This window comes from Rhinoraja longicauda, chromosome 10 (assembly GCF_053455715.1).
Source record: "Rhinoraja longicauda isolate Sanriku21f chromosome 10, sRhiLon1.1, whole genome shotgun sequence".
Taxonomy (NCBI): Eukaryota; Metazoa; Chordata; class Chondrichthyes; order Rajiformes; family Arhynchobatidae; genus Rhinoraja; species Rhinoraja longicauda.
Window position 1 is genome coordinate 11,281,832 of NC_135962.1, and position 24,989 is coordinate 11,306,820.

Here is a 24,989-nt window from a genome sequence, read left to right on the forward strand (position 1 = left end):
TCCCAGCCTGGTAGTTATTGTAATTTACTCGTCTCTGGGCACCCAGCATCTCCTTTCCTCTGCACACATCCACCCTTATCCCCAGGGGCTCCATTTGGGGCCTCTGACCACCTTCACCTCGCTCCCCACCACTACACACCTGCAACCGCGCATGCCCAGTCCTGGACTCTGGAGTTCATGAAGCAAGATATGCAATACACAATCAACCGTGGCACAAGCTTGCTTCCAAATCACTAATGGCAGGCCCATTTTGTTGCAAAACAGCTCTCTGTGTGATGTTAATATTGTAGATCAAGTACATCCCGTGGTGGACTATTGCTACACTATGCATCACACTAGTTTGTGTTTTCTGGTCTACAAAATGGGATATGAGGCAGAAATCTAAGATCAGAATGCAAGAAAATAGGAGAAGGGATAGACAACCACCAGGCCCCTCAAGCATAATCCACCATTCAAATTTATCATGGCTGATCCAGTCTAGCCTTGAGTCCTGTTCTGTAACAGTAACCCAAAACCCTCAGTTTCTTGATCTTTCAAATCATTATCCATCCCCGCTGTAAATATTCTTATTGATCTGGGCTCCACCTCCCTCAGTGGCAGAGAATTCCAGAGATTCACTGCCCTCTGAGAGAAAACAATTTTTTGCACCTCTGTTTTAAATGACTGGCCCCTGTTCTTGTAACTTTGTGCTTTTTCCCCCATGAAACCCCTACTGATGAAAATATGTCAAAATATACCCTATTAAGTCTCCTCAGGGTCTTGTGTATTTAAATGTCATCCTTTCTTTATCTAATCCAGCCTGTACATAAACCCATCCTGACTATTTCTCTTGATAGAACAACCTTCCCATCACAATAATTGGCCTGGTGACTCTCATTTGGACTGCCTTCAATGCTACTATATTCTACTTTAAGTAAGGGGACCAAACTCTACAAAGCATTCCAGATTTGGCCTCATTAATATACCTGTACAATTGTAACAAAGCCACCCCTATTTTCAAATCCCAACCCCTTTGCAATGGAGGTCATGATGCAGTTTGCCTTCCTGCTTAGTAACTTTGTGACATGTGCACTAGAAGATCTAGATTCTTCTGAACTGTATCATATCCCTTTGGCCCATATTCCTCTCAACCTTTTATCCATGTAAATGTCTGTGTCTTTTTAATACTGTTATTATACCTGCTTCAACTACCTCCTCTGGTAGCTCGTTCCATATGTCTACCACCCTCTGAATGCAAAAAGTTGCCCCTCGGGTTCCTATTAAATGTTTCCCCTCTCACCTTGAACCTTTATCCTTTTTTTCATGATTCACCATCCCTGGGGAAAAAGACTGTGTATTCTCCCTACATATTCCCTTCATGATTTTATACACCTATATAAGATCACCCATTAGTCTCCTACAGTCCAAGAAGTAAAGTTTTAGCTTGCCCAACCTTCTTACAGTTCAGGCCCTTGAGGCCTGGTAACATTATCTTAAATCTTCACTGTATTCACTCGAGCTTAATGACATCCTTCCTCTAGCAGGGTGGCCAAAACTGAACCCCAAACTCTCCATTTAGATGATCTCCCTTTTGATTCTTCTGAAAAATCTTTTCTTTTTTTTTTTTCTTTCTTTTCTTTTTTTTTTTTTGAAAAGCATATGTACGGATAGAAATAAAAGACAAATTTGTTACAAAATTCTTACATAGCTTCAATTTAAAAAATTTTAAAGAGAGAAAATAAAAATAAAGAAGAATGAAAAAAAAAACAACAAAAAAAACCTATAAACTATTGGGAAGAGAGAATAAAAAAAGAGTTTATAACTATAAAAATTAAAGGGGATAGATCCGGGAGACAATAACCACAGTTGTACATCCAACCCTAAACTCAAGTTTCAACTTTTAATTTAATTTTTTTATTTTAGTCCTGTGTCAAACCCATTTACTTTTCTAAAAATTCAATAAATGGAGACCATATTTTAAAAAATAAATCAGGTTTGTCAATTAAGGCAAATCTTATTTTTTCCAAATGCAAGGTCTCTGTCATTTCCGTAATCCACATTTTAATTGTGGGGGTTATTGGTTTTTCCCAAAATTTAAGTATTAATTTTTTCGCAGTTATTAAACTGTAATCAAGAAAATGTACCTGACTTGTTGTAAAGTTTGTAATATGTTCTGATAATCCTAATATTATTAATTTTGGATCCATATCCAATTGCTTGTCGATAACTTTAGAAACTATTTTTAAAATATCCAACCAGAAATTTTGCATTTTTATGCAAGTTACGAAAATATGAGTTAAATTAGCTTCTTGAAATTGACATTTATCACAAATAGGAGAGATACTAGGAAAAATCCTATTTAATTTTGTCTTCGAATAATGTAGTCTATGTATTATTTTAAATTGTATTAAGGAATGTCTAGTATTTAATGAACATTGGTGTATATGTTGTAAACTTTCATCCCATATATCTTGCATTATGAGTTGGTTCAATTCGTCCTCCCATGCTCGTCTATATGATTCTGATTACGGAATGTCAGTATCTAGGAGAGTATTATAAATAAAGGATATTAATTTATTTGAATTATAATGTCGATTCAGGCATTCATCAAGAGTTTCTGGACCTCTAAATTTATATTCTTGCATGTGTAATTTTACATAATCTCTAAGTTGTAAATATCTAAAATAATTATTAACATGTAATCTGTACTTCTGTTGTAAATCCTGAAAAGAAAGAAAAGTACCCTTATGATGCGATCCTCTTAGCTCCAATAAATTTAAATAAAAAAACATATGGAGGTAATCCGATTATACATAGTGTTATCCGTACCTGGAAACAATTAAAACTTACTTTAAAACTGAGTAAATTATCCTCTTTCCTCCCTATTGCGAATAACCCTTCTTTTAAACCGTCTGTCTTAGATAGAGGATTTGCTCAATGGAAAAGTTATGGAATTAAAAGGGTGGGAGATCTTTATCATAAGGGAACTTTTCTTTCTTTTCAGGATTTACAACAGAAGTACGGATTACATGTTAATAATTATTTTAGATATTTACAACTGAAAAATCATTTTTGCAAGGTTTTTGCCTATTCACTTAGTCTATCTATATCCTATGCAGAATAACAATGTCCTTATTACATGCCCTTCCATCTACCGTCAGCAGACATAAATTTACATTCAGTTTCCTCCAGGTATTTAATGCAAATGGTGAACACTAAAAGGCCAAGACCCTCTCTGGCATACTCTTAGTTAGTAGAAACAAAGAGCTGCAGATGCTGGTTAATACACGAAAGGACACAAAGTGCTGGAGTAAGCGGGTCAGGCAGCATCTCTGGATAACATGGTAGGTGATCCTCAACATAAGCGAGGGGGGGGGGGGGGCGGGTTGATAGGCAGGTTGATAGGCAGGTTGTTGGAACAAAGGTCAGTGATAAGAAAGGAAAGTGTGATAAGTTTGAAGAGTTGCAGATTGTGAAGCCAGAGGGAGGAAAGTAGCAAGAGGGGAGGGGGATGGATGGGTGGGGGACATAGGTTGGAAACCGTGGAGCACAGGGGAACGAGGGGAGTGGGTTAGTGAGAGGTTATCTAAAATTGGAGGATTCAATATTCATACCATTAGGATATAAGCTACCTAAGTGGAATATGTGGTGCTGCTCATCGAGTTTGCCTGTGGCCTTGTGAAGAAGGCCCAGAACAGAAAGGTGGGTGCTGGAATAAAAAGGGGAGTTAACATGGTTAGCTACTGGGAGATCTAGTAGGCATGACGAACCAAGTGCAAGGGTAGAGTTCTCCCTTCATCCTCGCCTTTTACCGCACCAGCTTCTGCATCCAACACGAAATTCTGACATTTCCGTCACATCCACTGTGATCCTGCCACTAGTTGCATCTTCATCCCTTTCCGCCTTCCACAGAGACTGCTCCCTCGGCAACCCCTTGGTACACATCCCTTTGCACCCAAACCACCCCCTCCCCAGGTACTTTGCCCTGCAACCGCAGGAGAGTGTTGGAAAACTGCTGGATTTGTTGGAATGTAGCCAAAGTATTTAGACATGTTGTAAGGTGTACCATTGTTTTAATAACACATTTACTTATTTCCCAGAAATTTCTCCCTCAACACTGTGAACTGATAGAACAGAAATGAGATTTAACTGTGTGACACGACATTCTAGACTTTGTCCTGCTGATCCATCAATTTGGCAAACAATCAAATCAGCTGCATGGGAATAGTGTCTTTGAACAGTGAGCTTTGTAAAGGACATAGATTGTTAAAATAAAAGGGAATGGATATTTTGGATTGTGCTATGGTGAGCTGTTGCATAAGTTGAAGCAACTAGGGTATTTACAGTTTCACCTTGTACTAAGTTTTTGAATAATCAGTGAAATCTGATGAGTTCTATTTCTGGCATTTGGTGTATCTTCTGCTCCCATTACTGGCCATTGCACCTTGTCTGAGGTGATGTTCTAGAACTCCCTTTTTAAATCCTTCCACTTCCCCCCTCCTTTTGTCTTTTTTCTTCCACATACAGTTTGTTATGTAACTTTAAGATTTCTGTGAAATGTTGTGGGATGTTTTGCAATAAAATGCACAACGAGACTTGTCCAACTGGCTCATGCAGATTTTTGTTACACAAAAGCCTGCATCCACCTTATTTCATCTCCAACTTCTGATGTGCTCTTTTATTCCTTTCTCCCTTGCAAGCTTATCCAACTTCTTCCCCAATGCACCCAATGCCTCGCCTCTCCCTTGCGGTGGTGTGTTCTCCACTCTAACCACTCTGCGTATAAAGAAGTCTTGTTTTTTAAATTTAGTAATGGCCAATTTATTTCCGGTGTTCTGGTCTGTGTGGAAACGTCTCTGTTTACCGACTTGAATCTGCTATAATAAGGTTTTAGTGGATCACTCACGACTTTTGGTTTTCCTCAATGAAGAACCTTCACATGTTCAATCTTTCATAATAGACGTGATGTGCCTATTCTGATATCGTCCTTCCCAATGAAGAAATTTTCTAGTATCCTATGTTCATTCTGTATGTCCAGCAGCAGGTTATATCCAAAAGATGAAGGATAATCTCTTCCTCACTGAGCTAGGAAAGCTCTTTTGACTAAACAATGTTTGTTCTTTTGCAGTATCAAGGGGTCACCAGCTCGGGAGTTTGTGGGACATTTCGAGGCTGGGTGCGCGTTGTTTCAAAATAGATATTTGATGTCCAAATCCCTCCCTGTCCTTGCCTCTCTGACTGGGTCCAGTGTTCAGCAGAGGAATCCTGAATACCTTTGGTCTGTTCATGTTTTCTGCCTAGCTCAGCTGAAGTTCACAGAGATGATGGTCATTTGGCCTACTGGGTTCATGCCAGCTCCCAGGGAAGCAATCCAGGGGCGGCACGGTGGCGCAGCGGTAGAGTTGCTGCCTTACAGCGAATGCAGCGTCGGAGACTCAGGTTCGATCCTGACTACGGGCGCCGTCTGTACGGAGTTTGTACGTTCTCCCGTGACCTGCGTGGGTTTACTCCGAGATCTTTGGTTTCCTCCCACACTCCAAAGACGTACAGGTATGTAAGTTAATTGATTGGGTAAATGTAAAAATTGTCTCTAGTGTGTGTGTAGGATAGTGTTAATGTGCGGGGATCGCTGGGCGGCGCGGACTCGGTGGGCCGAAGGGCCTGTTTCCGCGCTGTATCTCTAAATCTAAAAAAAATCAATCCCATCACTCTCATTCTCCCATTCTTTATTTCCCTGTATACCTGCAGCTTATTCTCTCTCTCATGTACTCATCAACTCGTTTTATTGTTTTGGCTTGGGCTAAGGGATAATTTTACAGTAGTGAATTAACGAAACTGCATGTCTTTGGGATGTGGCTGGAAACTGGAACACCCAGGGTAAACCCATGCAGTTACGGAGCACTCCACATGCATGGCACCAATTGAACTTTGGTCGCTGGAATTTTTTAGAAACAAAACTGCAGTTGCTGATTGTACAAAAAAGGACATGCAGTGCAAGTCGAAAGAAGGGTCCTGACCCGAAACGTTTCCCGTCCATGTTCTCCAGAGATGCTGCTTGTCCCACTGAGTTACTCCAGGACTTTGTATTTTTGTTCCCTGGAATTCTGAATGGCAGTGCCGCTGTGAATCAACTCGACACACTTCACCAAGCTCTTTTTTAAATTCCAAGCTCACTTCCTTTTGAGTCAGAAGCTTTAACGTTCATCTCCTTCTGAGTGCATGGAGTCGGCCTCAACAGAACAAATTGCCTGTTCAGCTATCATTGTGTGCAGATTGCTGGATTGTTTTGCATGTATGGTACAGCAGTTAATTAACTATGAAGATTTTGAGATATCCTGTGACTGACTAAAAATTCAGAGATGTTAGCCAAATCAATGGATCCTGGAGAGTTCTAATGACCACCATTACTGGTCACTGGGTCCATCACCCTGCTAAGGAGGAAATGGGCTGGATTAACAATGGCATGTCATGAAAAGAAACTGCTGGAAATGATCAATAGGACAGGCAGCACCTGTGAATTGAGAAACAGTGCTAATGCTCCAGATCAATGATCTTTGAAGGTTGTTGAGGGGGGGGGGGGGGGTGGTGATGATTCTTCCCACACTCACAATAAATCGTTTCTGCTGGGAGAATGGTTTTCCAAGTGAATTAGTGCAAAACAATTGAATCTTCTGACAATGGATAGATGCAACAATGGGAGGTTTTCTATCTGAATTAATCAAAGTAAGCTTCATGACTCTGTAAATCTTGCAGTGATAATTTCTTTGCAGAATTGTTACCGAGTTTGTGATTGTTCCTATAATTCCCTGAGGATTTGTTTGTAACCATCCATTTTTAAGAGGTCTTCTGAATGGATGGTAAAGTGGCACAGTGAGTCGAGCTGCTGCCTCAGGGCTCTAGAGACTAGGGTCCATTTCTGATGTTGCAAACATTTCTCTGTGGAGTGTTTATGTTCTCTCTGTGATTATGTGGGTTACCCTTGGGTCATCCAGTTTCCACTACATCCCAAAAACATGTAGGTAGGTGGGTTAATTGTAAATTATCCCTGGTATGTGGGTGTAAGGTAGGATCTAGTTAATGGGGACGAGGGGAGAGTAATTAATGTACAAATAGTTGGCATGGAATTTGTGGGCTGTATGTCTCTATTATTGCACCCTTAATGGATCAGAAATGTGGATGAACCATATTATTTAAGTGTTGTTTGTATGCTGGCATGAATATTAATATCTCTTGGATAATTGTAAAATACTCTTTCATAAACACTCGAGTATGGCCTTCAACTGATGTAGAACCAAACTCCATTATCCTTGTGATCACAGCACGAATCTATATATCGCCACTTCAAAGGTAATGATAGAAACATGCATTTATATAATGCCATTCCTGGCCATAAAATGCACCTAGCTGCTTTCAACAGATAATTTAGTGAAGGAATGCAGCTAATTTTTAAATGGCTAGGTTTAATGAGCACCACTGAAGTTGATAACCAGAAAATCACCTTTCATAATTATTTTCTTTGAGTGTCCGTGTACTAACAACATCTGGGATTCAAGCCACAGAATAATTGGTCCTTGTAACATTAATAAACATGATGTCTAGTTAATGCTGAAATAAGGGAGTGCAAATCTTGTTATTTTCTACATGTGATCTTTACCAGTAAGTAGAACACAGGAATTTAATAGAATTGATAGCACCGAAATTGGTCATTCCTGCACCCTGCTGCATATGGGGCTGCACACGGAGGATCAACTGCATATTAGGCAGGTGCTCATAATGTTTTGGCTCATCAGGTCATAATGTTTTGGCTGATCGGTGTATATAAGCCAGGAAGCTCCTGGCAGTGAGCCAAACATCAATAGTGGGAAAGTTACGAGAGAGGATGTGAGATACTGGATATATCTGCATTTGGAAAGTTAAGGACTGATTAGCCATAGTCAGCATGGCTTGGTGTATGTTAAATTGCATCCCTCAAATTTTTTGAAGCGACCAAGAGGACTAACAAGGATGTTGCGTGCATGGACTTTAGCAAGACTTTTGACAACGTCTTGCTTGATATACTGATCTGAAGATGAGATCATATAGGATCCAGGATGAGCTAGCTAGTTCTATACAAAATCGGCTTGGTGGAAGGGGTCAGAGTGGCAGTGGAGGGTTTTTTGTAAATCGGCAGCCCTTGACCTGTGGTGCGTTGGTGGAATCGGTACTAGGTCCAGTGTTTGTCGTTTATGGTAATTATTTGGTTTAGAATGCTGGTGGCTTGATTAATAAGTTTAAGAAAACACCCAAATTGATGGTGTGGTGCATACTGAAGAGGACTGCCTGAAATGGGAAAAGGAATGGCAGATAGAATTTATTTCTGTCATTCCTTTACCAAGTAAGTTCAAAGTAATGCATTTGGGGAATTTGAACCAAGGCAGGACTTGCACGATAATTGAAAAGGCCTTGGGAAGTGTTGAAAAACAGAGGATGTGGGATACACTTACATTTACTTACATTGTTCACTTACAAGTTCACTTACATTGGTGACCCAGGCAGATAAAGTGGTGAGAAAGGTGTGCATTTGCTTCACTGGTCAAGGCACTGAGTACAAGAATTGGGATGACTTATTACAGGTATATAGGACGTTATTGAGATAGGGAGCATTGTGAGCAATTCTGGTCGTCAAATAATCGGAGGTACTGTATGTGACCAATCGAAAGAGGATGAAGAAAAGATTTGGATTTTGCTGGAACTGGTTGTCATGTTACAATTCGAGACTGGAATTGTTTTCTTTGGAGCAAAAGAGGCAGACCTTTTAGAGAGATTTATAAAATCTTGAGGCTCAAGATGGGGTGAATGGTCAGTCTTTTCCCCAGTGTAGGCAAGTCTAAAACTGGAAAGCATAGATTTAAGATGAGTGGGGAAAGATTTAAAGGGGATCTAAGGGGCAAGTTTTTCAGAAAGAAGGTGGTGGGTGTATGGAACGAACTGCTAAAGGAGGAGGTAACATTGGGTATAGTTAGTGTTTAAAAGTCATTTGGGTAAATTTGTGGAAAGGGAAGGTTTAAAAGACTGGGTCTTTTGCAAGCAAATGGGATTAGCCCAGAAAGGCACCTTGGCCGGCACTGATAAGTTGGAGTAAAGGGCTTGTTTCCGTGCTGTATGACTATGTCTTTCATCTTAAATGTACCGATCACCTCAACTACTCTGTGTAGGTAGTTCCTCCTCCTCCCTCATTACTTTGGATACAAGCTCAATGTTGGATTAAATTGTTGGCTAATTGACTATGTAGAGGTCCAGGGTGGGGATTGTGGTGGATTTTGCAACTTCCGCATTGCAATAAATTCCCTCCTCTTCCTTCTCATGGCTGCCATGAGCAGTATTACTCCTTACCATCTGAAACATCAACAAACAATTGAGGACCGATTTAAATCCAGATCCTGCAGAGTTGCAGCCACGCTGACAGACTAGTGCTGCATTTTTATTTTGTAAAATCAAATGCAATCCAAAATTTAGCATGAAGATTAGTTTTAATGTTTAGAATTACTTTGAGAGATTACAAGTGCACACTGGCATTGCGTGACATTCCAAAGGATGGGAGTGCATGCAGTGACAGGCCAGAATAATCACACAACCGATAATGGGCTCCCAGAAGCCTTTTCCACTGACTGTACAGTGGAACAAGTTAGGGAGAATCTGGCAACTGTTTAGTTTTAGCTCTTGGCAGATGGAACCTGTCAGCAGGATTCTCACATCCCAAAGTTTGCTGAGCACTCATTTTGAGGCTGAGACTGGAGCATTAACCCACACTCATTTTAATCTTCTATCCTTGTCCAGTTCTTGCTTACTGTGCTGCAGAGAAAAAAAGACGCAATCTGAGCCTGAGACATACATCATGCAGTGTCCGATGGAAGAGAGTTTAGAAAAGATTACCAAACAGCAGAGACACAAGGAACTGCAGATGCTGGTTTACAAAAAAAAAGACAAAGTGCTACGGTGCTAGATCAGTGAGATATGGGCCAAATGTGGGCAATTGGGACTCGCTTCAATGGGGCACCTTGGTCTGCATAGATGAGTTGGCCCCAATGGCCTAATTCCGTGCTGTATGACTCTATAACTTAATGCTGGAGTAACTCAGTGGGTCAAACAGTATCTCTAGATATGGAAAAGCAACGTTTTGGAATGAGACCCTCCTTTAGACTGACTACAATCAGTGTGAAGAAGGGTCTCAACCTGAAATGCCGTTTTTCCAGAGATGCTGTCTCACCCGCTGAACACCAACACTTTCTGTCTTTTTTTTTAAACCAAGGAACGTTTTGCTGTTTGTTTTTGATCTTTGCCCAGTTTGCACTGTTGGTGGAACAATGTTGTTTGGCTAAGATTATCCTCTTTGCATGAACAGGACTGAGTTGCAGATGATGATTGCTAATGTTTGACCTTGATTGTTCTTCCAGGTTGTCAAATTTCCTTCTGTGTCTTTGCACGTGAAAAGTGAGGGAGAAAATTACCCATGTGGACTGCGCACAACTGCAGAAGTTAACTTGGTACTGTGGACATTTGATATCTTGGGTGCAAGTAGACATCCATAATTCATTGTTGGCTTTCAAACATCTTATTTTTAGAGTGGAGAAACCGAGCTTGGAAGGAACAACGCTCTTAAAACTGAAAGGGGTCAAGAGTTTGCAACGAGCGCCTTAAATGCCGCACTAAAGATGAGTATACCTGCCCCTGGCAAGAGCTCAACCAAGCGGAGAGGCAAGCAGATTTCATTCTTTGCTGAAAGCACCAGAACTGTTCGACCAAACCCAGCTCGCCAGAGGAAGAACGGAATGCTGCACAGTGAAGTGAATGTCTCTGAGGGCCTGGCTGAACCACAGCAACTCCCCAAGGCCACAGTCCCCGTCGCCGGGGTGCATTGCCACCCTGTAGCTGCACCGGAAGTGGAAATGGATCAAGAGAATCTGACCAAAGGTGGCACTGTTCCACCAAACTGGGCTGCCTCCATTCTGATTGATCGCTTGCCCACCAAAGGTGGGCTGAACTGGCAGCCAGCTAACCAGGGTGTCTCCTGGAGTCAAAATGAAGCCCCTTTCTGTGCCATTAGCAGGGCTGCAAGCAATGTCCCAAGATCCTTCCTAAACACTCTAGCACAGCAAGAGAGCACAACCCATCTGTCACAGGAATGCCTCCAAAGGCAACAGGAGAACAAAGACAGTGGATCCCAGCTTGGCTTATTTGGGGATGCAATAAAACAGATGGATGAGAAAGCCCACTTAGCAAAGAAGCCGGCCAAGCAACCAGTTCACTCATTAACTGAGCTACAGAAACTACAACTACAGAACCCCTTACAACACCAATCCCAGCAGAACCCCCTGCAGCATCAAAACCAATCCCAGCAGAACACCCAGCAAAATCCACTGCAGAATCAACACCAATCACAGCAGAATCCATTGCAGCATCAGCATCAACACCAATCCCAGCAGAACCCCCAGCAAAATCAACTGCAGCATCAACACCAATCCCAGCAGAATCCACTGCAACACCAATCCCAGCAGAACCCGCTGCAACACCAATCCCAACAGAACCCACTGCATTACCAACACCAATCCCAGCAGAATCCACTGGTGCATCAACAGCAATCCCACCAGAACCCATTGCTACATCAACACCAGACAAACAAACTGCATATCCGAATGCATTCAGCACAGCATGACCTCCAACAGATCCGACTGCAGCATCAACACCAGCAGAATCAACGGCAATACCAGCAGAATCAAGCTCAACACCAGCAGGCTCAACTGTTGCATCACCAGGAGCAACAACAGCAACAAACCGGTCATGAAGCGTTGATTCAGCATCAATTCTTCCAGTTTCCATATGGACAGCGCCAGAAGCAGGACCTGCCCCCAAACTCAGTATTAAACCTGTTCCACCAATCTCGCCAGCCACCGCTTCTTCCTCTTTACAGCCATACAACACACCCACAAGCCACATGTCAACAACACCTTTTCCAACAGTTCTTCCCTCACCAGCAGCCACCCCAATCTCTCGGTCTCCACAGGATTCAGACAAGTCAGAGGCCAGAAGAATCCACGCATCTGATCGTTTCAGCACCATCTCAGTTACAGCAATCATCTGATGTACAGATCAGCAAAGGAATCCAGGGGTCCACAGGTGGTCACAATCAGGAACATCCTCTATGTCATATAGGGAGTGAATTTCAAGCACCCTTGGCAAAGCAGACTCGATGTACCCTAAAGGAAAAGAAGGTGAAACCCTGCCAAATTGAGTTGCAGAGACGTGAAAATGAGTCTGGCACCATGGAAAGTACCTGCCAGCATTTGTCACTTACCTATGGGCCAGAGCTCCAAAAATTGCTAAACATGCCAAAGTATCAAGGGGCACAGAACGAACACAAACTGCTTGAGGTAGATTTGCCTCAATCCAACAGCATTCAAGCACATGCTCAGATTAATGAGGACAACAGGAGTCAGAGAGAACATGAGAAAAGCCAGGTGAATCAAAACAGTAGAATATGTGCTCAGGAAACTTCATCGGAAGTTGACGAGGCAGCTGACAGTATTACAGAAAGCACAAGAAAAGGAGGGACAATTTCTGGCGAAACCACTGGGCTCCGATCACAACAGTGTCTGCTCATTCAAAACTCCACTGAGGTTAGTTTTACCTATGAATAGAACTCTTTTGTTGAACTTCCCCAGTGCTTCAAAATAGTTTTGCTGTTAACACCCTCTTTGCACCAATAATTTATAGGTTTTGAAAACTTCTCATGCCTATCTGGAAAGAACTTTGTACTTCAGAACCTGAGAGCTTCAAACAGCATAGTTATTGTTGCAATATTGGAAAGAATCAGCAAACAAAGTGGTGAGATTATATGCTTTTGTGATACTACTTTTGCAGTCAAGTATTGGCCAGGACACCAGGAAGAACTCCCTGCTCTTTGAGGCAGCAAGATAGGAACTCAGTTTAAAATCTCATGCATGGAATTGCATCCTCAATATAGGTTTCAATGGTCTTTTATTGCCACTTGTACCAATTAAGGTACAGTGATATGCGAATTACCATACAACCATACTAAAAATGCAACAAGACACACAACTACATAAAAGTTAACATAAACATCACCACAGTGGATTCCCCACATTCCACATTGTGATGGAAGGCAATAAAGTCTAATCTACTTCCCTCATTTTTCTCCCGCGGTCGGGGCAGTCGAACCATCCGTCGGGGCGATCGAAGCTCCCGCAGCCGGCGGTCGAAGCCCTCGGGTCGGGGCGATCGAAGCTCCCGCTCCTGCAGCTTGGAGTTCCCGATGTTGGTCTCTAACCAGAGACCGCGAGCTTCGTGACGTTAAAGTCTGCAGGCTCCTGCAGTAGAGCTCAGAGGTCGATCCCTGACAAAGGGATCGCGGGCTCCACGATTTTAAAATCCCGTAGGCACCCGCGGTGGAGCTCCCGGTCGGTCTCCAGCAAAGGCCGCCAACTCCTCCATGTTGGGCCGCAGTGCGGACGGAGATACGATACGGAAAAAAAACGCATCTCCGTCGAGGTAAGAGATTAGAAAAAGTTTCCTCCAATCCCCACCCACACCCCCATATAAAACAAGCTAAAGAACATTAAAAACATACATTTAACACATACTAAAAAAACAACAAAAAGAAAGGGACAGACAGACTGTTGGCGAGGCAGCCATTGGATTGTAGAAGTCTGGGGAGTGGCTAATGTACCGTTACATAAGGACATACAAACCTACTGACTCCCATAGCTATCTTGACTACACTTCTTCCCACCCTATTCCCTGTAAAAACCCTATCCCCAACTCCCAATTCCTTCGTCTACGCCGCATCTGCGTCCAGGATGAGGTGTTCCATACAAGGGCATCGGAGATGTCCTCATTTTCTTTTTAGAAATCGGGGGTTCCCCTTTCCATTATAGATGAGGCTCTCACTAGGGTCCCCTCAATATCCCGCAGCTCCGCTCTTGATCCCCCCTCCCCCCTATTCATTACAAGGATAGAGTCCCCCTTGTCCTCACCGTCCATTCCATCAGCCGTCGCATACAACATATCCTCCAACTTTTCCGCCACCTCCAAAGTGATTCTACCTCTTCCCATCTCCACCCCTTTTCTGCTTTCCGCAGAGACCGTTCCCTCTGAAACTCGCTGGTCCACTTGTCCCTTCCCACCCAAATCACCCCCTCCCCAGGTACTTTCTCCTGCAACCGCAGGAGATGCAACACCTGTCCCTTTACCTCCCCCCTCGACTCCACCCAAACAGTCTTTCCAGGTGAGGCAGAGGTTCACCTGCACCTCCTCCAACCTCATCTACTGTATCTGCTGTTCTAGATGTCAACTTCTCTACATCGGCGAGACCAAGCACAGGCTCGGCGATCATTTCGCTGAACACCCCCGCTCAGTCTGTCTTAACCTGCCTGATCTCCCGGTGGCTCAGCACTTCAACTCCCATTCCCAATTTGACCTTTCCGTCCTGGGCCTCCTCCATTGTCAGAGTGAGGCCTAGTGCAAATTGGAGGAACAGCACCTCGTATTTCGCTTGGGCAGTTTACACCCCAGCGGCATGAACATTGACTTCTCCAACTTCAGATAGTCCCTGCTTTCCCTGCCTATCCCCTTCCCCCTTCCCAGTTCTCCCACTAGTCTTCCTGTCTCCAACTACATCCTATCTTTGTTCAGCCCCCTCCCCTGACATCAGTCGGAAGAAGGGTCTCGACCCGAAACGTCACCCATTTCTTCTCTCCCAAGATGCTGCCTGACCCGCTGAGTTACTGCAGCATTTCATGTCTACCTTACGTTACATAAGGACAACAAGGACAAGCCAGTGATTACAGGCCACTGAACCTAAAGTCGCAGTGGATAAGTTGATGAAGGAGCTTCTTAAGGACATGTTCTACCAGCATTAGGATAGGCATGCTCCGATTAGGGATATTAAGCATGGCTTAGTGTGGAGAAATTGTCTCTTGCAAATCTAAGTTTTTTAAAAGAAATCACTAAGCGAATTGAGGGGGAGCGAAGCGGATGTTGACCATGGGGACTTTATTTAGCGTGGACTTTATTTAGCGCGGACTTTATTTAGCAAGGCCTATGACAATTTGACAAGGTCCCACATGGTAGGTCTGTCTGAAATGTTCAATTGTATGGAATCCAAGGTGAGCTAATTAATTGAATTCAAAATTAATTTAAAGAAAGGAGTCAAAGGGTAATTGTGAAGGGCTGGTTTTTCTACTGGAGGCCTGTGACCAGTGATGTGCTGCAGCAGGTCAGTGCTATGTCTGCTGCTGTTTGTTATCATTAAAGATTTGGGCGACAAAGTAGTTAACATGTTTAGTAACTTTGCAGATGACACCAAAATTGATGGTAAAGTGGAGAGTGAGGATATAGCACATAGAACATTGTAAGGTGCCGCACAGGAATAGGCCCCTTCACCCACGATGACTGTGCCCTACATGATGGCTAGATCATCTGCCTGGACATGATCCATTCCAGCCTATCCATGTGCCTCTCTTAAATGCCACTAGTGTATCTACCTACACCACTACACCTGGCACTGCGTTCCAGGCAACCACCACCCTCTGTGTAAAAAAAAAACTTGCTCTGCAGATCTCCTTTAAGTTTTGTCCTTCTCACCCAAAAACCTCCTAGTGACGCCCTCATAGTTTTGATATTTCCATCCATGGGGAACATGGTTCTGACTGGCTACCTTCTCTGTGCCTCCCATAAATTTATATATTTCTATCAGATTTCCCCTCAATTCTGGCGTACTGGCGAAAGTAATCCAAGTATGTCCAACTTTTCCTTGCAGCTCATACCCTTTAAACCAGGCCGCATTCTGGTAAACCTCTTCTGCAATTTCCACAGCCTCCACATCCATCCTGCATTGAGGTGACCAGAACGCACGTATACTCCAAATGAGACCTAGCCAAAGTCTTAATGAGCTGCATCATGAATTCCTGACTCTGGTATGCAATGCCCCAACTGTTTATGATGATTCTGCTTACCTCTCTGTAGATGAGGCACATCCCATTTGGAATTAGAAAACATTTGGGCAAATATATGAATAGTAAGGCTTTGGAGGGCTACAGCACCTCCAGCAGATGATACATTGTCAAATGAAGGCAAATGAGACGAGTGCAAAATGCCAACTTGGTCGGCATAGACAGAGTGGGCCGAAGCTTTGTTCCCATGCTATTCAGCTTTATGACTTTAATGGGGTAGGATGGCAGATCACATTCATGCACTCTGCATCCAAATTTGTTTCATCTAGAGCTCTCATAAAATTTAAATTTATGCAGTCTTTTACAATTAAGCCACGATATCCTATTGCAATTTGTAATGGCAGTTTATATACCATCTCGAAATCCCACTTCGATAGCCATTACTGCTCGGGGATGAAATGTGGTTATAGCTTACGCACACGTCGCACCCTGATATGACAAAACGAATCTTCCAAACTTCTTTTCTTCATTAATTGGTTTTATTAAAGTAGCATAAATCACAGAGTAATTAATCAGTTTCCGTACTTTATCAACTGTTTCTTCTTCTAAAAATATCTAGAATTCTTGCAGTTATTACCGTATGTTTCTGACAAATATAACCGGTGCGAGCGCATGGTACGAGCGCATGGTAAAGAACTGTATGCTCACCATCCTCCGAGTCTAAACTGACCCACAACCTCTGTCGCCACGCTAGCCACCTCCCATCTAGACACTCCCCATTACGCATTAAGTCACACCCACAAGCAGGCAAAAAAGACATAAACTAGAAATATTAAAACATAGCCGTAACACAATGACAATAACTGAATTAAGCGTAAATGGCTCCTACATACCGGCCCCTAATTGTTCTGCGTATATAACGAAGCGATTACTAATAGATATCAAAGGAGCTATAAAAGCATAATATTCATCAAACAACAAAACAACATGCATTATATACATTGGCGTACAAATTTATTTCGCAATTCTTCAATCTTCCATTGTTGAGACTTTGTAGTAATAACTTGATCTAGTTCTGCCATTCTGGATTTAGCTGCTTGCAGCTGTGCATTCAGATCAGTAACTAATTGTGTCTTTTCATTTTCTGCATGTTCCGTTTCCTTTCTAACATTTTGTAAACTATTAGTCAGCTTTTCTACCTCTGCTCTCAGTAATGACAATTGGCCATCCTTTTCTTCATTCTGTTGAACAGACATCTTCAAATTTGACTCGAGCTCTTTCATTTTGTTGTTGTGCTGCACAAATTTTATTTCTGTTCTTTTCTTCCATTCTGCTAACTTGTTTTTATATTGATCTACCTGTCCAAGAGCTAAAATTTTCTCTCGAGAATTAGCTTCAATACTTGCAGATAGTTGATCTATTTGGTTCAGCAGCTTTTGTTGTTCCAATTGATGTTGTTCGTTGAGCAAGGATATAGCTTCTTTATCTACAACGATATCATGGTGCTCAAGTTGCAACTTTAAACTCTTTATATCTTCCTGGCAACTTAAGATGTTTGAGTCTTCTTCCTTCAGCTGTTGAGTGACGAATTTATACATATCTGCATTTTCTGCCAGTTCTGTTTTACAATTTTCAATGTGTACCTCCTTCTCTTTCAAAAGCTGTTTGCTGAGTTTGCTTTCTTGTTGGAGTGTGTCGCGCTCTGCACTAATGATTTGTAATTCTGCTTGTAAGGTCTTAATATTCTGCTCTTTATTTTGCAGTTGTACTGTGATATGCTGCACTGAATCATTTAATAAGACTTTTTTTGTTTATCAACTCATGAACATGAATTTCTAAATCACGAATTTCACAGATCCCTTTCATAAATGCCTTTTTTATCTTCTCAAATTGAGCTTGGTAAACTTTAAGTTGCTCGCTAAGGTTATTGATTTTATCAAAACAGAAAGAAGTAAATTTATTGATTTGCAACTCTATTTTTCCATCAGCTTCATTAAAACAATTAAGTTCACAAATCCTCTCCTGGCTTTGTTCATGCGTATTTTTCAACTCACTTCTTGCCAGTAAAGTTTGACTAGCAGTCTCTTCAAGTGTTTCTAATCTAGTTTTCAGGATTATTTCACTTCCCAACAAAGCACCAATCTGGCAAGATGCTTCTTGGAGCTCCACTTGGAGCTGTTGCATTCTATCTGCTCTTGAAGCAACTTCTCCTGTAAGCTCTTCTACTTTGCTAGATAGTTTGTCCTTATCATTATTTGAAGCTTCCAGGTAAAGTTTCGATTTTGTGACTTCCTGTTCCTTTTCCTGAATCTCGTTCTCATGTTTTTCTTTTAGTTCTTCCATCTGCTGAGCCAATCTATTCATCAAACTTTGATTCAGTTCTGCAACCTTTATTTTGTGCATCTCATCAAGACTTTCCAGTTGTTTCTGGTTAGATTCTAACTGAGCTACTGTTTCATAATCATGCCTTTTCCCTATTCCTTTTTGAATATATTCATCATCTTCCTTGGACTTCGATCGAGACAATTCAATGCATTCCTTTGTTTTGGATCAAGAGCCATCAACTCTTTCCTTATATTTTGACAAGGAGCTTTCAGATTCTCTTCTCTTTACTATTTTCTTCTCCCTTGATTTATCTTCTTGCAAATCTTCCTTGGATCTTGACCATGAATTTTCAAAGTTCTGTTTATCTTTATTTTGAGCATCCTCCTGTACAGTTTCCTTTGAATTTGACCGAGAGCTTCCAGATTCATTTTGATTCTCTAACATTCTCATGATTTCTTGTGTCATCATGCAATTTCTCTCTGGATTTAGTTGGACCATGTTCAGATTCATTTTTCTTTTCTCTGCTTTTAGCATCTTCATGTATGCTTTCCTTCAATTTGGATTGAGGGTTTCCAGAATCCTTTTTTTTCTCTTTCCATTTTTCACTGGATTTCACATCATCTTGTGAGTTTTCTTTGAACTTTGGCCGCATGCATTCAGATTCATTTCTTTTTTCTTTTTCTCATGACCCTTTGTATCTTCCTGGGTATTCTCCTTAGACTTTGGCCAGGAGCATTCGGTGGTATATATTTTTTCTTTCCCAGACATTTCTTCTGATTCCTTGCCGGCTCTTTCATTGAAGTCATGATTATGTTGCTTAGTCAACAACTCCTCCAGATTTACGATAGATATCCGATTAACGGCAGCAGCAGTATAATTATTCTTTTCCCTGCCTTTATTATTCTTTCTCAAGGAGCCATAGATAACCCATCCGAGTACGGTTCTCACGGCAAACGGTCCACCTTCTTGACAGGTAATAACCTCTCTAGGTTCTAATGCCTCCAAAGCATTCGTTCCGATAAGCAGGTCAATACCCAAATTTATTTTGGGTAATTTGACCTCCTTCAAGTGAGGCCATTTTTCCAAGTCTTTCTGCTTATGTATATATGGATGAGAGACGGGCATAGTCTTTTGTGTAAACACATCAGATACTTGCATGAAGTTGTCTTCCTCCAGACTAGATATTTCCATATTTGCAATATGATAACTATCGTGGTATTTCGGACCATTTATGGTGTTCATGAGAAGTTTAACCTTTTCTCCTGTAATGTCCAGCCTCCTCATCAAACTTTCTGTACAAAAGGTAGCTGAACTTCCACTGTCCAAAAATGCATATTTTTTCAGCACTGTATTCCCCTCGTCGCTCCTTACCTGTACCAGTAAGATGGGGAAAACAGGTTTCTACCCCGGCCCCAATATGCGCATTTAACTGATGAAGAACAAAAACGTCACTCATAGCTGGCTTCTCCTTTTGTTCCACTTGCTCTGGCTTCCCATCTGTATTCCTCTCTTCGATGTGAAGCAATTCAGGATGCTCTTGCTTACATATGCTACAAATTATCTTATTCCTGCAGTCTTTGACCATGTGTCCTTTCTTCAGACATCCATAGCAGATTGCTTTCTCCTTCAAGAAGTCAATCCTTTTTTTATAATCCCTTTCCTTGAATTTCCGACACCATCTTATAGTGTGGCCAACTTCATTACACGAAGAGCAAAACCCTTGTCGTTTAACGGTAGATACCTCTTCTTTCACTCCGCCCTTCTTTTCTACAGGTATTACAGTGGCAGCAAAACTGTTTTCCTTAGGTCCTCATCTTCCCCTGCCCTTAGTAAATGTAGAGTCTTTAACAGTTGCTGATTTGGGATCTTGAATATTCCCATGGCGTAGGTCTGACATTAACCGTACTTCTCTTTCCATGAAATTCACTAAGTCGGGAAGCATTGCCCCCTTTGTTTCGACCTCCCGTATCAGTGCTGCTTTGTCTCTCCATTTTTCCCTAAGCCGATAGGGCAGTTTTAGCATGATAGCCTTCATATTACTCACGATGTTCATTTCTTCCATGTGGCTGCTATTTCTCATGGAATTACAACAACCACTAAGAAACATCGCAAACTCATGCAAAGCCCTCACATCTTCCGCCTTAATAACTGGCCAAGCAATGGCCTTTTTCATGTATGTGTTAGCAATCTTCTGTTTGTCTCCAAAATGCATTTCAAGCAATCCTCTTGCCTTCCGGTAGCCCTCACCTGCAGGCAAATATCGGCAACTCTTAACAAGCTGCTTCACGTATCCATTCGTGTAAAAATTCGTAAGCCATCTCTGAAACTCGTGGTTTTCATTTCCACTCCTTCTTCGAACGCCGCTATGAAAGTCTCATATTGTAAGGGATCACCATCATAGTTAGGAATCACCATTGGGGGTAAGGTAGCAGAAAGATTTTGTTGGACCATGAGCTCACTGAGTCTCGTTTGATTCCTTACTAACTCGTAGAACTCATTTTGAGGTCCCTGGCTTGGTTCAGGGCGATCCTGGTAAACTCTGTCATGAGCCCCATAGTCAGTTGTCTGTCTCTGTCTGTGTGCAGGTAGCTGACGAGCAGGCCTCTGAAAAGAGTACTGGGTTGGCTCATCTCGAGCCGTAGCAGGCATCCCAGAGGTAGGTTGCTTCGATCTAGCACCCGGTTGCTTTGTTGAAGTTTCATCGACCATCCATTTACTCAGTGCCAGTTCAGCGTTACGAGACCAGGCTGGCTCTGGCTGTAGGTTGGCCTCGGCTTTTGTTTCCAGCTTAGTAGCTCCTCCTTGGATTAAGGAACTCCTCTTCTGTGAAACTCTCGAGCTGCATTTAGACCTTTGGCCATCCAATGCATCCTTCCTTATCTCCGCAGCTGCCAGCTCCGTGGCTATTTCCAGCCGTTCCTTCTCTCTCTTCAACTGTTCTGTTCGTTCTTCTCGTTCTGCCGCTTCTCTCTTTACCTGTCTTTCCTGTTCCTCAAGCTGATATTTCTTCTCTAAGGCGGCAGCTTCTAGCAAGAGAGCAGCCATCTCAGCTTCAGCTTCAATTTGAGCAGAGACCCTCGTAGCTGAACTGGCTACAGAACTGGATTTACATCTAGATCTTCGCGTTGAAACGTTTGAGACACTATCCTGAGGTGTAATCTCTTCTTCCACCTCAACGCCTCGTTGCATCGCACCTTCCACTGTAGAGTACGATGTTTGAGCCGTGGCTACAGACATCCATTTCTCCACGTCACCCACGAAACAATCAAAAATCTTTTTCCTCTCTTGGAACCACTGAGTGTGCCATTCGAGTTGCTCCTTTGTTAAGTGTTGTTTTTCTCCAACCTCTTGGCGAAGGTTAAGTAGGTAATCCATATTAGATCGTACAGTGTTCGCATTCCCATCTGATTCCATCAGTTCCTTCTGATATTCAATCGATTTGATGACCTTCCTCCACAGCTTGTCTCTCTCCTTCTGGCATCTTTCCAGATAGGCTGCCAGTCCCTTTTCCGAAAGTTGAATGTCTCTTTTTTCATATCTTCTTGCCTTTTGCTCCACATTTCCCTCCTGTGGCAGTTCTTCATACTTACCTGACGGAAGATCCATGATAATTGGTGCTTATCACTATGTTCCAGCAACACCAGAAGAATTCAAAACAAAATGAGCATTTTTTCAAAATATATCATTAATTTCAAGGCTGAAAGTCTTCGGCCAGCACCTATGGTAAACAATCGCTGGCTGAGCACTTTATCTTGCAGAAGTTCATAACATCATTAATTCTCAAGGTCGTGCTCTGCGAGTTGGGCTTCCTTATCTCGTCGTAGCAAAAACAAGCTTCTTGTGTCAAGTAGTACTTCTGCAGAAATCTTCCACAGGCTTTTAAGCTTTTTAAACTTCTTAACTTCAAATTACGACTAAACAGTCGTCTACTCACGGTACCCGGTCAATTAAGTCTTCAATCTTCCGATGATCCAGGTGTAGACCGTGTCAATTTGCCTTCGACCGGCAGGTTCTTTGTTCCAGGATCTCAGCTCCAATCTCTGGCAGAGATTCAGCTTCTTCTTCAATTCCACTGTAGAATTGGATTTTACTTGTAGAACAAGTATTTCTTAAATTCCTTTTACTTTAGTCCATTCAGAGCAGTTCTTTACTCTAATTCCTTCAGAGCAAGTTCTTTACTCTAATGTAATGGCAGTTTCTATACCATCTCGAAATCGCACTTCGATAGCCATTACTGCTCGGGGATGAAATGTAGTTATAGCTTACGCACACGTCGCACCCTGATATGACAAAACTAATCTTCCAAACTTCTTCATTAATTGGTTTTATTAAAGTAGCACAAATCATAGAGTAATTCATCAGTTTCCGTACTTTATCAACTGTTTCTTCTTCTAACAATATCTAGAATTCTTGCAGTTATTACCGTATGGTTCTTACAAATATAACCGGTGCGAGCGCATGGTACGAGCGCGTGGTAACGAACTGTATACTCACCATCCTCCGAGTCTAAACTGACCCACAACCTCTGTCACCACGCTAGCCACCTCCCATCTAGACACTCCCTATTACGCATTAAGTCACACCCACAAGCAGACAAAAAAGACATAAACTTGAAATATTAAAACATAGCCATAACACAATGACAATAACTGAATTAAGCATAATTGGCTCCTACACAATTAATAGTGAATACAAAGCCAATGGTGAACAGTGGGGGACATGGCCTGGGATAAGTTTGGTAAAAGGAAGTATCAAGGACGTTGGCATCTTCATAATTGAATACATGGTCAGGCATGGATGAAATAAATTCCAGGCCGTTTCTGCAAGAGAGGATAATGCAGAGGCACCAATCTTAATTTTTCAATCTTCGTTGACCATTGTAGTGGTTAAGGCTATTGGAGGACTGCTGTTATTGTACTGTAATTTTTAAAAAGCATATCAGAATATAAAGGCCAGTTTAAGTTCAGTGAGGAAAGATTGGTTGTCAGATTGCTGAGACTGAGGGGAAACAAATGTGTAGAAAATGATGAGGGACTTGGGTAGAGTTTCTAGGAAGGATGTTTCCCACATCTGGGGGGGGGGGGGGGGGGGAGTGCAGAAATATGTAGAAGGATTAGAAGAGAATTGAGGAAATTTTTCTTCACTGGGGGTCGAGAACTTGCTGCTTGAACGCGGCACAAACCCTCAAAGCAGTTCTTGAATGTGTATTTGAAGCAGTGATTTACAGGGTCACAGACCCAGTGCTGAAGGTGGGGATTAGGCTCGGGAGATTTCTTTGATCAGCACATAAACAGTGGACTGGATGGCCTCCTGTGATGTGAATATTTGACGATTGTAATGGGGACCCGACAAGATTTTAAGTACAGTCCAGTAATTTCATTTTCTCTATGACTAATGCCACATTTTAATTCTAGATTATTAAAACTCAAATTCCCCAAGGATTTAAATTTGTCTTCAGATCATTGAGAGTAAAGAGAGAGTCAAAAGTGTTTTAATTGTCATTTGCACTAAGACTACAACAATGAAATTCTTAAGATAGACACAAAATGCTAGCGTAACTCAGTGCGTCAGGCAGCATCTCTGGAGAATTAATGGATAAGTGATGTTTCGGGTCAGGACCCTTCTCAAACTTCATAAAAATCCTACTCGGGTCAGGTGTCTGGTTTACTCCAGTAACCTGACCACCATACTTATTATAGCTTGTATATGGTTTCAAAAAACTTTTAAAAAATGCAGGTGATGAAAATCTGAGGTCAAAAAGGGAGAAACTGAGTTCATGTTGCATAATTGCATTTCTGACACAGACTGGTGAGACTGTAGATTTAATGTGGAGCCCCAAGGGCTGCAACATTTCCAGACATGGATATTCGTTGAGCTGCTGTTGGGCTTTGTTGGAACAGTAGAGGAGTTAAAAAATAGGGTCAGAGTGGGATGGAGATTTAACATGACAGGCATGTGGATGACCAGGGTCACCTGTATAGTCTATACACTGTTCTCTCTCTGCAGATGTCTCTCCATAATTTTCTGTTATATCTTCAAATTTCAACCTGAATACCTTGTGCAAAAGCAAGGTGAGAGTTACTGCTCTGACAGCAGTACAGAAACCCTGGTAAACTTCGAAGTGAATGGGAAAGGGGTTCAGGCCATAGCCAGTGTGAATAGGGAGTGGAGTGTGTGTTATCTTGCCCAAAACATTTGTTCCAAGTACTTCTTGGGTGAATTCCCTGAATCAACTATCTTCCGCTGCTTCAACAATTAATTTTCATCTTTCATTAGATCAGACTTGACGATGTTTACAGCTGATTGTTTGCAATTTGTGACGTGAGAATTTGGTTGTCGTCAGCAAAAGAAAAAGACGTAAAGTGCTGGAGTAACTCAGCGGGTCAGGCTCTGGAGAACTTGGATAGGTGACGTTTCGGGTTGGGACCCTTATTCAGTATGGTTGTAATGGGGAGGCAGAGGGGAAGAAAGCTGGAAGAGAGGTGGGGACAGGTTAAACCCAGGGAAGTGATAGGTGGATACAGGTGACGGGGATTTGATTGAAGGGTGGTTGGAATAAGGACAGAAATGATAAGACAAAAGGATGTGAGGCAAGGAGTGAAGAGGTATGAAATGTGAAGCCATGGTCACGGATATGGTTGGGGGGCCCAAGGTGAAAGGGGGTGGGATTATGAAAAAATGGGTGTAAATCCTGATGGGGCACAAGGAAGAGGGGGGGGGGGGGGAAGGGGAGGAGGT

General features: G+C 42.2%; 1 protein-coding gene across 5 annotated transcripts in view; it reads left to right on the forward strand.

The window, feature by feature from the left end:
- Positions 1-24,989, forward strand: part of mideasb (mitotic deacetylase associated SANT domain protein b) — a 70,697-nt gene that overhangs the window by 15,504 nt on the left and 30,204 nt on the right. For 4 of the 5 annotated variants that reach the window (XM_078406207.1, XM_078406211.1, XM_078406209.1 and 1 more), the window contains exon 2: positions 10,413-12,632. In XM_078406207.1, the coding sequence (XP_078262333.1) occupies positions 10,671-12,632 (1,962 nt within the window). In that variant the 5' untranslated portion in view covers positions 10,413-10,670. Of the gene's footprint in view, positions 1-5,487; positions 5,530-10,412; positions 12,633-24,989 lie in introns of those variants that run through there. The other variant, XM_078406208.1, reaches the window with a different exon arrangement.